Here is a 16,463-nt window from a genome sequence, read left to right as displayed (position 1 = left end):
CTCCCTCTCTCTCCCTTTCTCTCTCTATCTTCCTCTCTCTCCCCCCCTCCCTCTCTCTCTCTCTCTTCCTTCTCCCTCTCTGACTCTCTCTGACTCTCTCTCTCTCTCTCGCTCCCTCCCTCCACCTCTCTCTCTCCCCCTCTCTCTCTCTCCCTCTCTCTCCCTTTCTCTCTCTATCTTCCTCTCTCTCTTCCTTCTCCCTCTCCCTCCACCTCTCTCTCTCTCTCTCTCTCCCCCCCTCCCTCTCTCTCTCCCTCCCTCCCTCCACCTCTCCCTGGCTGTCAGCTCTCCTCGACCACGTAGCAGATTCCTGGCAGCGGCGGCCGCCAGTGTCTGCTCTCTCACTCTCTCACTCTCACTGTCTCACTCTGTCACTCTCTGACACACACGCACACACATGCTCACGCACACGCACGCACGCCCACGCAGGCAGGCGGTCTGTATCCGGCGTCGGATCCCGCCGGCCGGCCGTGGATTGTGAGCCCCCGCGGCGGCAGCGAGCGGCCATGGATCTGTTTGAATTCGACTTTTTCCGGGACTGGGAGCTGGAGCAGCCCTGGTGAGCCACGAGCGTGTGCGTGTGTGACAGTGTGTGTGTGCGCGCGCGTGTCGTTTCCGGCGTGTGTGCTCTCACCGTGTCATTTGATAGCTTTTTTTTTTTTTTGTTTTAATTGGGGCTGGTGTTTGGGGCGTGCGCGTTCGCGCGTCCGTGCATGCGTGGAGCTGCAATGTGTGTGTGTGTGTGTGTGTGTTTGTGTTTGTGTGTGTGCGGGATTGGGGGGGGGGCGGTGAAGAGGACCCCCCCTCACACACGCATGAAGTGCGTCCTGGAGAAATCGTGTACATGAAAACGTGTTTCTTTGTCAACGTAGTTGCCCCAGACGAACCGGCGGAGTCGACGTGCACGCGTAGCCTACACACACACACACACACACACACACACACACACACACACACACACACACACACACACACACACGCATACACATACACATGGAGACATGCGTGCGGCGCAATGCCGGTTTCTCTGTGCCTTCACATCTCTCTGTGTGTGTTTGTGTGTGTGTGTTTGTGTGTGTGTGTGTGTGTGTTGACTTGAGCTCCATCCAGAACATCTCCCATGGCAGGGTGAAGGTGAGATCCTGGTGTGGTTGCTCTCACTGTGCAGGTGTTGAAGGCTGAAGTTTGTACTGAGATGCTGCAGCGTCTCCTCCTCCTCCTCCTTCTTCTTCTCAATCCCACCTGCATCGATGCTAGTGCACGTCCGGCCTCCGTGCGCGATGTGTGTGGTGGTGGCTCCCCTGGTGTTGTTGCTCTTAGATGTTTGACCTTCCTCATCCTCGGGGTCCTTCAGAGATCTTCACGTCAGATCGGTTGTGGGACGCAGCACCTCTGAGCTCCAGGGGGTTGAAGAACAGCCGATGGGTTCGCCGACGTTCTCGCTGTGAAAGTGTGGAGTCTCCGTGTTCCTCAGGGTTCCTCCGTGTTCCCCCGTGTTCCTCAGGGTTCCTCCCACAGTCCTAACAAGAGTCCAGATGTGTGGATGGTCGCGAGTGCACGCTAAGTTATGGATGATGAATGAATGAATATGACATGAGGCGCCTGGTCTCCAGCAGGCCGTGTTTTCAGAGCAGGATCTCCTGGTTCTCTCACAGGCTTTGGACGGATTTAGATGGAATCTCACGTTTGTTCTGTTTCCACGTGAGAGAACCTCGAACCCAGGAGAACCTCAAACGCTTGAGAATCCCTCTTAAAGCCCCCCGAACGTGACCCGAACATCATTTCCCCTCAAGAGAAGATCCTGAGAAGAGCTGAGAACATTAGAAGCTTCTAAACAATGACGGGGCTATTTAATGACAATAAATATTAGGATAGAAATAAACTTGACTTTTCAGCCTTTTCTCCTCAAAGGTAGTACTTTGGTTATCAGCAATGCATCTTATTAATAAAACACGTCCCTTGACAAGATAAGATAAGATAAGATAAACTTTATTGATCCCCATAGGGCAAATTCTTTTGTCACAGCAGCGTAACAGTTATAGTATCAATAAATATGAATAAAAGAAAAAAATAGAGACAATTAGAAGACAATTAAAAAAGGATGCAGCCGCCAGCAGGAATACCCCTCCATTCGTTCATTTATTATCTATATTATTTATCCTGCAGTTAGTCGGGGGGGGGTAGAGCCTATCCCTGCTGTGATTGGTCCACAGGTAGGTTCACCCTGGACCAATCACAGGGCCTCTTATATATCCAACCATTCACCCTCTCATTCACTCGTCAGGACAACGTTGGGTGAAGCAGTGAACCTCCTGCATGTCTTTGGACTTAGTGAGGAACCCTGAGACCCCTCAGGGACCTTCTGGCTGCGAGGAGAGGCAAAAATCAGCCAATGAGAGCGCAGATGGGTTCCAGCCCCCCCGAGAGAAAGATATGCGGTACGAATGAGCGAATGAAGGAATAAATAAATGTAGCTGTGACGCGGTGAATGCGGGTCGGTGGGGATCCGACCCGTCACGGCCGGAAACCAGACGAAAACCCGAGCCGCGTCAAGATCATCTCCCGCGGTTTTACCGGTTCCTTAAATCTGTCGGAGGCCCCGGGCTTCCCCCGGCTGCGGCTCGGTCCATCCGTCACAGGCGTCGTCGGGGGGGGGGGGGGGGGGGGGGGGCTGCGATCCCCCCCCCCCCCCTCCCCTCGCTGATGGACTGCCCCGCTCACTTTTCTTACACCCGGCCATAAACCAGTGCTGCAGTATTTTCCAAACAATGCGAAGAAAGGTGATTTATTGTGGCGCGCGCGAGGAGACGCCTCTTGGCCGTCTTCTGAAGCTCAAACATCTCCAACCCCCCCCTCCTCCTCCTTCTTCGCCCCCTCCGCTGGCAGCTCGGCCCTCTTTGTCCCGGCTGCTGACGGATGGCGAACATGGATTCCATCCCGGTGATGGAGGACTCGATCCTTTCTGAGGAGGGTTTCTCGGTGGATCTTGGCGGGGATCTCCTTGGACAATGAGATCCCTGGTTGGATTCCCACAGGGTGGAGTCTCCATGTTCTCCCCTTGTCTGGGTTCCTCAAGATTCTCCCGCAGTCCGAACACATGCAGGAGCTTCTCTGGAGACCCAACATCCCCAACCTTTTTTTGCTGCACGGACCGCTTTAATGTCAGACACTATTTTCATGGACCAGCCTTTTAAGGTGTGGTGGATAAATGCGTATTTATATATAAATATTCCTGTTTTTTTCTTTGATAATACTCCAAAGGCTTGTTTTTAATGGAGAGTCTGTCATTGGAGAGCCGGTCGAGTGCGTGGGAATCACCTGTCGTGATAGATCTATATTTTAAGTTGGACAATAAAATCTATATTTTATTGTCTGTTAAATGCAGCTTTCTTTTTTTCGTGGTTATAGGCTCTTCCTCTGATTCCTCACTAGGCCTTTTCCCCTTTGTAAAGAAACTTTCCAAAGGCGTCTGTTTTTTACTCATTTTGCCGGCTTGTAGGTTTAATATTAGCCTTGATGTATCATGTGAGCGAGACAAGCGTCCTGACATGAGTCAAGAGTGAGTCATAGACGGATGTAACGGAGAGAATTTGCTCATTTTTCAAAATAAAACATTGTCCGGAATCGGATCGTAAATCAAACCGAAATAATGAAAGTTATTTATTCTGTGCTGATGACCCTCAGATTGGAACGGGTCCACGGCCCGAGGTTTGGGAACCGCCGCCCTACATTGTGAATAAAACCCATTGCAGTCCATAACAAGTAAGGTGATCTGATGCTACTGGTTTGATCGTGAACTCAGAAAAAGTTAAATTATTAGCGGCTCCAAATATCTGCTAAGGTGTCGGTCGGTGCAGATCATGTCTTCATGCGGAGATGGAGATTTGAGGAGAACCTCTCCAGGTCTTCTCCTGCACCCCGGACACCATAACCTGGCAACAGCGCTGCTGTTTGGGATCTGTACTCCGTCTGGGGAAACCCTAGTGGTGGAAGTGACGCACACACACACACACAAATACACACACACACTCAGGTGTCTCCTAGCAGCCAGTGTCGAAGGCACACCGTCCTCTCCGACAAGGAGCGAGGTGTCAGATGTTGGTGGAGGTCTCGGTGATGGGATGAGTGCCGCTCAGGGTGAACCCCAACCAAGAAGATCGACCCCGGAAAACCCAAAACCCAGTAGCTGTTTTTTTTTTTTTTCAAAATCTCCCCCAGGAATATTGCGGGAAGAGCGATTTCATTGGCGTTTTTTCGAAACGTGCAGGCTCCGCCGGGACCTCGTTGACCCCACGCCGCATCTGCAGCCTCCCACGGATCCCACACACATCCGCCCGGCCCGGAGGAGGCGAAGAGCGGCGCGGGAATGCGAGATTTGAGGGTGACATTTGATGCTTGAGGTGAAAACAAAATGGAAAAAAAATTAAAAAAAAAGGCTTGAAGTAGATGATGTTGGAAAACAGGAAGTAGATCTTCTCTTGCGCTCTGAGGAGCCGGTTGATTTACCGAAATCCCTTGTGCAGTTGATTTACTGGTTTTTGTTACACGGCAAAACTTTGTTTATGTTGTTAATCACCCACCATCTTGTTTTTCAACGGTATCCAGCCGTTTGGATGAGGTGGCGAATGGTCCCGTGTCTGTATATGGCGTGTGAATGAGCGAGTGAATGATTATACACCTATATTACGTGCAGATGTCTCCATAGGATGTATGAACAATACATGAATGGTTGTTTTTCCTTATATAACGTGTGAATGAGTTAAATTTCTCTCTGCTGCTCAATGACAGAGCGAATGGGGGTTCGTCTCTATAAGAAGCGCGAACGAGAAGGTGAACGGACGCGCGTCTGCATTCGTGGATTGAAAATGGATATGTGGATAGAAAAAGGGGCATGCTGGTAGAATAGAACAGTCCGTGCTCGGCTTGAAGTTGTTCTCTCCCGTCCGGGTTCAAATGTTCAGCGGGCCGTGAATCGCCGTCACTGTGATTTCACGCGTTCTCCGCTGCGACTCGGAAATGCGACGCCGAGCTTCTTCTCCCGCGGGCGTGCCGGTCCGGGTCCCGTTCCGCCGTTCCGAGGAAGGGTCGCCGAACCCTGATGGCGTTGCGTAAGGAGATGATTGTGCGGGTATTCAGCGTGAATGTTTTCCTTCCCTGCGAAGTTTCGCTCGGAGGCAGGTGATCCAAAACCGGCTCGGGAACGTGTCCAGCTCATTAAGTTCAGTTCACCACAAGTATGTCTTCAGATCAGATAACAGCGGCCGTCCTGGGGAACGGCGACCAGACTCCCTTCCCCCTGCAGATAGAAAGCCCGTGTTTTGTTTTGTTTTTTTCCTCCTGTTAAAATCAGAGTGCATTAGAATCACATGGCCGGGAATGTGCTGGCACACCGCGGCGGGAATCGGGTTTTAATGGAGTTCTGTGTGAACCCTTTACAGGAAGCCCCGAAGAAGCTCCGCCGCCGCCCTGCATGAGGCTGGTGCGTTTGACTGAAAGTGCAGAAGAACAAAAGGAATGTAGATATAAATGAAGATGAGAAATAAATCCCCAAAGGGGTTAAAGGACCATCTCATTTCCTCACTCATTCTTCATCTCTAGCTCCTGTCCTGCGGGGGAAATAACAAGCAACCGTTCACCTTCTGATTAGCATTTGGGGCCTTCTTGCTGTGACCCTGGAGCGCTAACCGCCGAAAACCAGCAAGAAACCTTTCGACAATAGTTAGCTTTGTGCAAATGCGACGTCGCTAATGTCAGCTTTGCTGCAGGAGATGACAAACACGAGCGATCGGTGTCACCATCGCTCAGCCAAATCGTTCATTCCTTCAATGTCTTTCCTGCACTCGGAGCCCCTCCGACCCTCAGTGCAGGATAAGGGGTAAATACAATGAATGAACGATTTAAAAAAATACAAAGTATTTAAGTAATTCGATTTTTTTTTTTTTATTTTTTAATCAGCGTGGGTTTTGATTGAAAAAGTAATGTAATTAGATGTTTTGCAATGTTTAATTAATTAAGTCATTCATTCATTCATTCATTATAAGAATAAGAATAAGAACAACTTTATTAATCCCGAAGGAAATTGCTGTGCCAGAGTTACAGAAAATATAACAGTAATAAATAATAAAAGAAAGGCAGAATTAGAAATAAAAATAAACTATAAACTATAAAGTGTCTCAGTGAAACTATAAAGTGTCTTAGTAAGCAGTGATAAAACTAAGTGTCTTAGTAACAAGTGAGGTAAGGAGTGCACATCAACATTATCAACATTGGTTATCCTGCATTCAGCACCCCTGTGGTCCTGAATGCAGGATAAGTGGTGTGGATACTGAATGAATGAATGAGTGCACGCTAAATTACAAAGCCTTTTACTAATAACATTCATTATTTAACCGGGTCCCATTCTGATTAAGAAAATCCAATTAATTAGAGAGTTTGTATCCATCCATCCATCCATCCATCCATCCATCCAGCCCTGCACCGTTGATAAGAGGTATATGCAATGAATGAATGAATTGAAAAATTGCAGTATCTAATTAATTACATTTTTTTTTTCTATCAGGGTGGGTGTTGTTTGAGAAAGTAATGTGATAATTAGAAGCATTTTTGTGTTTAATTCATTGACTGAGTCAATGAATGAGTGAATGTTAACTTACAAAGCCTCATTCAATTATTTTAATCGGGTCCCATTCAGAAATCCAGTTAATTAGAGTTTTTTTGTATTCATCCATCCATCCATTCATTTCTTCATTATCTATACCAGTAATGTTGAACCCCTGTGACTCTGAGTGCAGGATAAGCATAAGATAATCTTTTCTTATCTTATATAATGAATGAATGAATGAATGCACGAAACATTTCAAAGCCTCTAATTAATGACATTATTATTTTTGAATCGTGCCCCAGCAGACCAAACTGTCCCAGATTCAGGGAGAACAATCCCCTCGGGGGTGGGGGTGGGTTGAATTTTAAAAGTGGATTTTAAACGCGGCGGACGTGAAAGCGGACCGGCTCCTCCGTCCGGGGAAACCACCGGGACGGGAGCCGAAAGTCCGCCGTGCTCCGGCGCCGCTCGGGGACGGATCCCCACGCTCCTCACGCCTTTTGTTCAACCCCAACCAATCCAAGACTGGAGGTCCCCCTTCCTCCCCCTTCCTCCTCCTGAAGAAATACCCTTTCATCTCCCGTCTTTGTTGCTCTTCCTCCCTCCTCCCGCCGTCTCATCTCACTTCCTGTTTCATTCTCTCGCAGGAAAGGGGGTGGCGGGGATCTGAAGACTCGGGGTGATTTTAATAAGGCCTCGCGTCGGAACGTCGGCTACCCTTCACTGTAATTGCACGCCGTGTAGCCGGCTAATCGCGGCGCTTTGAATGTTTATTGGCGCGGACCGCGATTGGTGGAACGATTAGAATGGTTAATTGGGGAATCGATTGCACGTATCGTCGGCACGGAATCCTGGCCGCGCTCGGCGCGGCTCGGATTTATGAATCCACGGGAAAGCGCTAATTATAACCATTAATGCGATTTGATTCCTCTCGGTGTTAAATAGTTTGAGTCGTGTTCCCGTCTGCCGTTGCTGCGGTGAATACGCTCGGTCGACGCGTGGATCAAACGCCTGCCAGATGTTGTTTCCCAAAAATCCGAGCTTACGTCGGTGATTCCGCCGATTACGGCGATCGTCCCGTTCCCCTCTGGGGGCGTCGATCGTGTCCACCTGTCCCCGCAGGCGAGTCCTCGGAGGCAAACGTCTAGTTTTCATCCGCTCCCGACTCGGCGTCTGCTCTGTAGCCCTGAATCCTCCGCCTTGCTCTTATTTTGGGTGGTTTTCTTTCTGTCAAGTCATGTTTCCGAGGATTGATTGACCTCTTCTGCTTTGTCATGTTCTGCCATTTCATGTTCCTGGTATTGATTGCCAGGTTTCATCAGGATCCTAGCATTGATTTGCATGTCATATTCTGCCATGTCATGTTCCGCTATGTCATGTTCTACCGTGTCATGATGCTCGGATTGATTATTCCTGTCGAGTCATGTTCCTAGCATGGATTGGCGTGTTCTGCTGTGTCATGGTCATGTCAAGTCAAATTCTTAGCATTGATGACCACGCTTTATTATGTCATGTTTCTGTCAAGTCATGTTCCTCGTATTGATTGCCATGTTCTGTCATGATCCTGTTATTGATTGCTATGTTCCGCTGTGTCATGGCCCTAATATTGATCGCCATGTTTTGCAATGTCATCTTTCTGTCAAGTCATGTTCCACCATATCATGTTCCTAGTCTTGATTGCCATGTCGTGTTCCGCCATGTTTTGTCGCTGTCATGGCACGCAATGCCATGTCATGTTACAAGTATTGATTATTCCCATCAAGTCATCTCCATATCCTTCCTTGTCATGTTACTCGTATTGATTGTCCTGTTCCGAGTGCCAATTGTCACGCTCGATTGTCATGACCATGTTATTTGATCGCCATATTTTGCAATGTCATCTTTCTGTCAAGTCATGTTTCACCATGTCATGTTCCCAGTATTGATTAACACGCCATGTTTTGTTCCTGTCATGGCACGTTCTACCATCTCATGCTCAGGGAATTGATTCTTCCTGTCAAATCAGGTCCCTCATATTGATTGACATGTTCCGCCATGTCATGTTCCTGTAACAGTATGTCATGTCCTGGTATTGATTGCCAAGTCAATAACTGTCAAGTCATGTTCCTAGTATTGATTGCCATGTCACGTTGCTATTCAAGTAAGATCTTTTGATCGTTATTACCATGCTTTATGACCTTTTCCTCCTTGTCATGTTGCCCTCTTGGCTACCGGGGGGCCTGACGGAAGCAGCAGGAGAGTCATTATGTAGCCCCTAAGCCTTCGCTATGCATCGGCTCCGTTACACGTGCACAGCTCAAAATGGTTTACCGCAGTGATTGGCCAAACCGGCCTCACTGGGTGATTCCTCACACCGACATTGTGGCCGGCTCAGAGGCCTTGTCTCCTGTCTTGACTTCCGTGAACCCCCAAAACAGATGCACGGGAGTCACAAGACGTTTTGTACCGGACCCTTCAGGGGAATCTTGGACCAGTAGGACCAATGGAATCACCCGGGATGGAATGCATTCAGCGTTTTTGCGCAGAATAAACCCTTTACGGGCTCCTTCCCACACGTACACTGGTATTTCTAAAGGAGGAATGTGCACATCTTGCACATTCTTTAACACTATGTGGATTCACATTTTTGGAGCCAGCGTGGCCTTGGATGGCGGAGCGGAACGCGGCGCAGATTCGCCCGTAAACAAAGCCCGTTGTTCAAGAGTTGCCGCGAATGTCGTCGGCGCGGCGCTGCATTATATGTACACATAAATGCCAACGAAGACGCCTCACCGAAGAACTGCCTCATGATCAAATAGAGTGCATCTTGCGTTTTATGGGGTAAAAGTGCTGAGGCGGTGGAAGTGGGCCGTTATTCCATGTACGTCTGATGGCGCGCAACAGAGGATCCAGTGTTAAGGGGTTCTTCTTCTCTCCCGCTCCTAGCTTGTGATGTGTTTGGGCGCAGTGCTCCACAGCCTCTGGATGATGTGCGGTAACAGAATCTTGGACATGGTGACGTTGAGGAGCATCAGTTGGTCGATTGTTTGGAGGACACGACTCTTCTGCAGCCCCTTTGTGAAGTTCCAAGACCCTCTTTTAGGATCTGGGATGTTTCTTGTTGCACCTGACAGCATAGGACCATGGACCTCCCATGGACCTCAGCTACTAGAACCATTTTAGCTCCTATTCAGAGGCAGGGTGTTTTTACGGTGTCGAAAGAACTGACTGGCGATTGATGGAACTCATAAGCCACGCCCATTACCAGGTACTTCTTCTGGACTGTAATGCACCATTCTTAAAGCCATACTGGTCACTGCGCGGATGTTTTCTTGGGAAAAAATGGACAGAAGCAGTGAGCAATGGAGCGACCAAGAGGTCAAAGCTCAGAGGGGATACCGGGGCTCGTGGAGGAACATCTACAGTTGGACCCTGTTAGCTCTGTTAGCTAACGGCTAACAGGGCTCTTCACACGTTGAAGCAGTGCAGGTAAAAGATAAAGACACTTCAAGCATCCAAGAGTCCATGGTTATTATTCAATGAACGCTGTGACAGCTTCCACCCCCACGATGTCCACGTCGCCTTCCTCTTCATCTTCCTCTTGTTTGCTCTTTTGTTTTGGAGTGTGGAGCTGAATGTGCGCGTCGCCCCTACCTGCTCTTGGGAATGGAAACCTAAAAGGTTCCCCAGGGGAAGGCTTCATCCTGGAACTGCATTGGAGCAGGACAGTTCATAGAACTGCTCTGTCCAAATCTGGCTGAAAAAAGAGGCGTGGTTGTAAAGTTCTTTGACTCCTCTTTAGATGCAAAGGCTTATCAAGTGTCTTTTTGTTGTTGTCGTCACTTTCGCGGTGAATCGCTGCTGCTGAGCTAGACGGTAACGCTTCCTCCTATGAACTTCAATCCATTAGCTTACGTGGAGCCCCTGCTGCTGTCCTTTTCCGGGAGCCGACAGCTTCACTCACTTAGATCCATTTGAGGCTTTTTGTTCTGCGCGGAGAAAACGCAGCCCTCCTTACCGTCATCTCTCAGGTGACGTTCACGCTTTCGTCTTCGCCGCCTTGTTCTAATAACTCGTTGCATGAATTAGTTGGCACTCGGGCTCTTCCCTCACCACTCCCCATGTGTTTGCTGATTGATGGGGATTCCTCTGCTCCCAGCAGTTCCAGGTGATCTGAAGAATTCTGAAGGATTCCACGAGTGATCTGAAGAAGTTCTTGTCTAGGGGTTTTAACCTCATGTCTTGTACTTGGTCTATCTTGGGTTTATCTACACCTGCGGTCCGGTCGAGCCAGAAGGCCGCCCACACTGAGAGCTGGGTTCCTTCACCGGTAAAAGGCAGCGTATCTCCAAGCGCTCGGTCCCGGTGTAGATCATCTCAAAGAGTGTGGTCCAGACCTGCTCTTCAAGGGAATTGAAGAGCGGCCATAGACATAAAGTCTAACTCTAGGGAAAGTTTTGGGGTCTAGAGAAGGGTTCTTACCCGGGTCGTTGACGACGTACTGGGACTTTTCAGAATCCCTGGTAGAAGCTCCTGTGGCGGAGAAGTGGCCGAGGCGGTGACGGTGCAGCGAATCCCAAAATGGATCCTTCCGATGACAGTGTTGCTGGAGGGGGCGCTCGGCGACTGAATTCAATTTCCTTTTGCAATCCTTGCCTCCCGCGGCTTCATGAAAATCGGTTGACGCCAAGAAAAAGTCATTTTCTTGCTTTGTTCCCGTAATGTAACCATCCCGTAATGCTTTGACGCTCTCCATTGTTGACGGAGTGACAAAGCGGGCCCTCGGGTAAAACCAATCGGGATGTTTGGAAACGCTCGGGCCAGACGAGAAAGGATGAGCAAACAAACGTCGTGATGTTTCACCGTGTTCTTGTTAAACACCTGGTGATCCCGCTGCGGCCAGAAATAACCTCCGGAGTGAACACGGGACGGATGGTATGCGGCCCGACGCGTGGCTTTCGCACTCGTCTCGGAAAGAAACGACGAGCCGTAAATCACCGGGGAGAGAAAACGGCAGAGTTTACTGCTTTTCGGTTCCCGTTTACAACCAGCGGTCTCACGTTTCCAGCGTTGAGTCAGTATCGGCCTTAAAGGCCGCGTTCACCCTCTAACCCCAACCACATGTTGTTATTGTTGTAACCATGACAACAAGAGAAAGCCAATCTGAGAGGCGCCGTGGCGTCATTTTCACTTTGGATACGTTTGCATGACGGGGGTTGGACGCGGGAGTGGGCGGAGTCAGAGAGCTGGAAGGAAACCAACAGTTAGCGGCAATTTTGAATGATTTTTTTTGTTTTACCAGATTATTAGAAGCACAATTTTGTCCTATCCATCGTGAGAAAATATATGTCATCACTAGTATTCAGGAGGCGACTGTATATTCACTGTCTATACCTTCAATCCCGCACTCAGGGTCGTGAGGGGGGCGGAGCTTCATCGGCGAGAGGCGGGTTCACCCTGGAACGCTGGCGTCGCAGGGCCGTAAACAGAGACGTACAAACGTTTATCCTCTCACTCTCGCAGCCGTTCGTTACGTCTTTACCGACTCGTAACTGAGCACATTATGGAAATCTCCTCGCCGCTAATGAGAGACAGATGACGCTAACTAACCTGACACGGGAAGGGAAGCTGTCGGGGCTGAGTGATGACGACACCACGCGGACAGGAGGACGTCTCTCCGATCCATACTCTGAGACCCTGATGGGTGGCAGATGTGATCCGTGGATTATTTATAGTTTGAGTCATCTGGTGACTTTGCTGGATGGGAATGGCGCCGCGTGTTTATTTAAAGATTCTTATTTCCTGATTATTACCATATGAAATGTACAGCTCCACCCAAAGAACCTCCACCCCTAATTCTTAGCAGTCCCTCTGACAGACGTGGTGGTATCTGTCATGTAATACAGACTCTCAAACCGTAGTTCTCGTGGAGGATCGTGCACTCGGCGCCGCAGACAGCGGCGGGCCTTTGGAGCTGCCGAAAAAGAAGCTCCGAAACCCCCGACTCCAGATGTTTTTCCGATCTTCCCTTCGTGACCTTGGAGTTGTCACTCAAACAGCCAAAGATTGGAGATGATGTGTTTCCAATGTCGACCTCCTGCCGTGATGGAACACGGCGTCTTTGCCACCAGGCGTGAAGTTTAACAACAAAAAACTTGACATAAATCTTTATCTACAGCTGCAAGGGAGGTACGTAGGAGCTGGGGTTAGCTTCTCGCAGCGAGAAGGTTCCTGGTTGGATCCCCACAGGGTTCCTTCCTGCATGGAGCCTCCATGTTCTCCCCGTGTCTGCTTGGGGTTCCTCAGGGTTCTCCGGGTTCCTCCCACAATCCAAACGCAGGAGCTTCACTGGAGACCCTACCTTGTCCAGACGTGTGGATGAGAGGGTGAATGGTAGGATGTCTCTATATGTGTCCCTGTGATTGGTCCAGGGTGAACCTGCCTCTCGTTCATTCGAGGAAAGCAGTGTAGAGAATGAATGAATGAATTAAAATAGTGTGGTTCACAAACACTTAGTCTGTGAGTCCTCTTAGCACACCATGTCTCCCGCTTGGATCTGCCTCAGGCACGTGATTCTTACCTAAACGCCAAACCCTGTCGGGCCTCCGTGCCGTCACAGCGTCTGGTTTCCCGTCCGCAGAACGGAAGGTCCTCGCTCTCGCCACGATCGCTGGAAAAGTCGCCGTCGCCGCGCTGAAAGGCTGTCGGTCACCACGCGTGATCCCGTGACAACCGGCTGACAAACACGGGGCGGGTAATAATTAACTGGACGTGGGGGGGGAAGCACATTAGAGAGGCAGAGTGGAAAGAAGTCCAACTGTAATCCCACTCTAGAGGGAAACACTTATCAAACAGCTAAAGAAAGAACAGAACGAAGCGGTCTAGAAATCCTCAACGCGTGCCTAGGTTTACGTTAAGGCGCGATCCCTTATCTCATCTCCGGTGAGAAGAGATAATCGAGGGACGTGGAAGGTCCGGGAGGTGGTCATCCTCACCTCGCGGCCCGAGCCTCGTCCCCCGCGCTCCGACCCGACCTGGTGAGAAGATGGCGGGCGCAGATGTGCGTCGGCCGCAGGGCCTGAGACCTGGAGTGACGCTCTTTGCGTAGGAAGTCATTGTTCCTGAAGTTCCTTTTCCATTGAGGTACTACTTTCTGGATGATCAGGGTTCACCAGCCTCTCACTGAGGAACAAAACTCAATAATATGACAAACCGATTAGGTTTTCCATGCAAAACACTATCGATTGTTAAAGTCGATTCTCCAAGCGCCATCCTCCGAGAGCTACGTTTGAAAAACAAAAATGGCGGAGACCTTGTGGCGTTTACCGTCATCCATTATTCCAACCCAAACAATTTCGGCTAGCTTGTCGTTCCTGAATTTTTACAAGACGTCAATCATATTTTTTGTATTAAAATATCACAAACAAAGTTGGCGTCGCTGGAGTCGACGGACTCGCGGTTACGCCGAAGTGGCAGCCGTTGCCGCGTGTCATGTCCGATTCCAGGTGTTTCACCACAACTGGACTCTCCAGGCCCCAAAACCACGTTGTACATCTGTGTTACCTTCATGACCCTCAATGAGGTTTCAGCCTCTGCACGCATGGCTTCTTTTACAATCCCGCCTTTGGTAAATGCTTTTTTGTGCTTTGCCAAGATGGACGGAAGCCCCTGTTGCTGCATTGGGTCTTCTTGCTACCTGCAGCAGAGTCCCGTGAAAAGTTGGTGTGGGCGGCACTCTGCGTCACACCTTTTAGCAACTCGCATGTTAGCATCGCAGATCAGACATGGGTCTCGGTCACAGCCATTCATGAATTTATTATCAACCCCGCCTCCTTGTGAAAATAGAAATTTCCTTCCTCATGATGGTGCGAGAGCCTCTGGTGGTCCGGGCTAACCGCTAGCTCGTAGGTGACAAGCGCAGCCGCTCGAGTTGCAGCTAATGATCCAGATGAGATTCAACTAGCGCTGGAGCACCCACTTCCTGGTCTTGCTGCTCCGTGGGTCCAGATGTACAGCGCCCAACCCACCGCGCGGCACTTGGATTCCAATCGTAGCTGAACAGGGACATGAATGAACCCCCGAATATCAAACGGGACCCCAGAAGCTCCGGGAGGCTTGGCGAGGAGCCGCCAGAGAGAAGCTCTCTGAGCTGCCGCATCTCGATTAGAGGCCGGGATGTCGTGCTCCTCAGATAAGGAGCTCCGAGAAACCCTTTTTGAGTCGCTCATTGTTCGAAGCGTTCAATGGCCGCGTCGCCGGCGTGACGATTAGCCTTGAAACACGCAATTAGATGAGAGAGACGACCGTGCCTCGCCACTCCGAGTGAAGGCTGCTTTTCAAAAACATCTGTGAAGTTATTGCTCTTTTTTAATGTTGTTTTTGAATGATGGCTTTTGGGGCAGTCCTTTTTTTTTTTTTTTTTTTTTATTTTATCATCAGCGTACAGAGATAAGACGGACTGCATTCAGCGCCAACCGGAGGGTTACGAACGCCAACATGGAGCCTCTTGGAAAAATAAACGACAACTGGAAATAATAGTGATATCTTTGGTGTCGCCGTGACAATTAGATTAGGAACGGGTCGATTTAGTTAAGCTTGCCTGAAAACACCCCTCTTAATTTGTTGAATAAAAATTGTAGTATTGCTGTGACTTTTTTTTAGTGACTAATGACAGAATGAGGTATTACAACACGTGTGTGTGCATTAATATATTTCGCAGATGTAACTGGTGTGTTTTACCCATCTGACAAGCTTTAATACTGTTTATTCCTACGGTACATTGAACGTTACATCGAGTGCTGGTTAAACTAATAAGCCCGGTAATGGTAATCCAATGATAACAATACGATACGGTGCTTCGTAGTGTGTTGGTCGCAGCATCTGTGCAAAACCGTTGTCGCCACTGCGCCCTCTTAACCAGAGATTAATTCAACACTGCAGACAATAAAAGCTGTGTGTGTGTGTGTGTGTGTGTGTGTGTGTGTGTGTTGGTGTGTGTGCGTGTGTGTGTTGGTGTGTGTTTGTTAGAGGGTTTAGAGAAAGAGAGAGCACAAGAGAGCAAGGAACTTGGCAGTCAATACCAGGTAGCTTCTGCCCTCATGTCCCCCAGATACCAAGAAAGCACACACACACACATGCACCCACATGCACACTCATGCACACACACATGCACGCTCATCCACGGTCATGCACACACATGCAAACACGCTGCCTGAGCTTGGCAGATTCATCTGCCAAGGCGAACATGGTGCTGAGGAATGATAAAACATGAACACAAAAAACACAAAGTCCCTTTTCCTCCCATCAAACACACACACATACACAACCACACACACACACACACACACACATACATTCCCCCTATGTCATTGGCATTCGCTCTGTGATGGCATTAGTGTTGGTTTGTGTGCATTTGCGTGTGTCTGTGTGTGGGTGCACGTATGCGCATGAGTGGGTGTGTGTGTGTGTGTGTGTGTGTGTGTGTGTGTGTTTACTCTCTCCACAATGGAAGCTGTCTAGCAGTCTTCCAGCGTGAGGCTCCGACCCCTTGAACTCCACGTTTCGTGCACCTGCATTTAATTAACCTGCTCCCACCCTGAAGGTGCAATAATGACTATAATATCTAGAATAAATACAGCGAGGAAAGTCTTCTTATAATTGGAACTGTGTGTGTGTGTGTGTATGTGTTTGTGCTTGTGTGTGTGTTTGTTGTTACTTGCAAGTCTCCTCATCAAGGCCTTCTGGCTGCTGGACTTTTGACATGTAGGACATTTGTTGGATACCCTTAACTGTTCAGACGTGTGAATGAATGAAGATCTCCATGACGCCCGCGAATCGCTGTACACCCTGACCTGCGGGCAGCAGCCAATGAAAGTCCACGCCG

General features: G+C 49.3%; 1 protein-coding gene and 1 long non-coding RNA gene across 2 annotated transcripts in view; one reads left to right on the top strand and one right to left on the bottom strand.

Annotated features, from left to right (window-relative positions):
• Positions 1 to 477: 477 nt before the first annotated feature.
• The window catches only part of aff2 (AF4/FMR2 family, member 2), a 136,018-nt gene continuing 120,032 nt past the window's right edge, over positions 478 to 16,463 (top strand). Inside the window, exon 1 of the mRNA XM_086139315.1 lies at positions 478 to 559. Coding sequence (XP_085995441.1) covers positions 507 to 559 — 53 coding nt within the window. The 5' untranslated portion in view covers positions 478 to 506. The remainder of the gene's footprint in view (positions 560 to 16,463) is intronic.
• On the bottom strand, positions 11,578 to 13,314 carry LOC147215765 (uncharacterized). The gene is made up of 3 exons (XR_015109210.1): positions 12,191 to 13,314; positions 11,975 to 12,045; positions 11,578 to 11,826 (listed from the first exon to the last, which is right to left on the bottom strand). It is a non-coding gene; the product is annotated as an uncharacterized LOC147215765 (long non-coding RNA).

This window comes from Fistularia commersonii, chromosome 31, assembly GCF_037954325.1.
Source record: "Fistularia commersonii isolate RoL2024-O1a breed Wild chromosome 31, RoL_Fcom_v1.0, whole genome shotgun sequence".
Lineage (NCBI taxonomy): Eukaryota > Metazoa > Chordata > Actinopteri > Syngnathiformes > Fistulariidae > Fistularia > Fistularia commersonii.
Note: the sequence above shows the minus strand (reverse complement) of the source record. Positions and strands in the feature narration are given on the sequence as shown.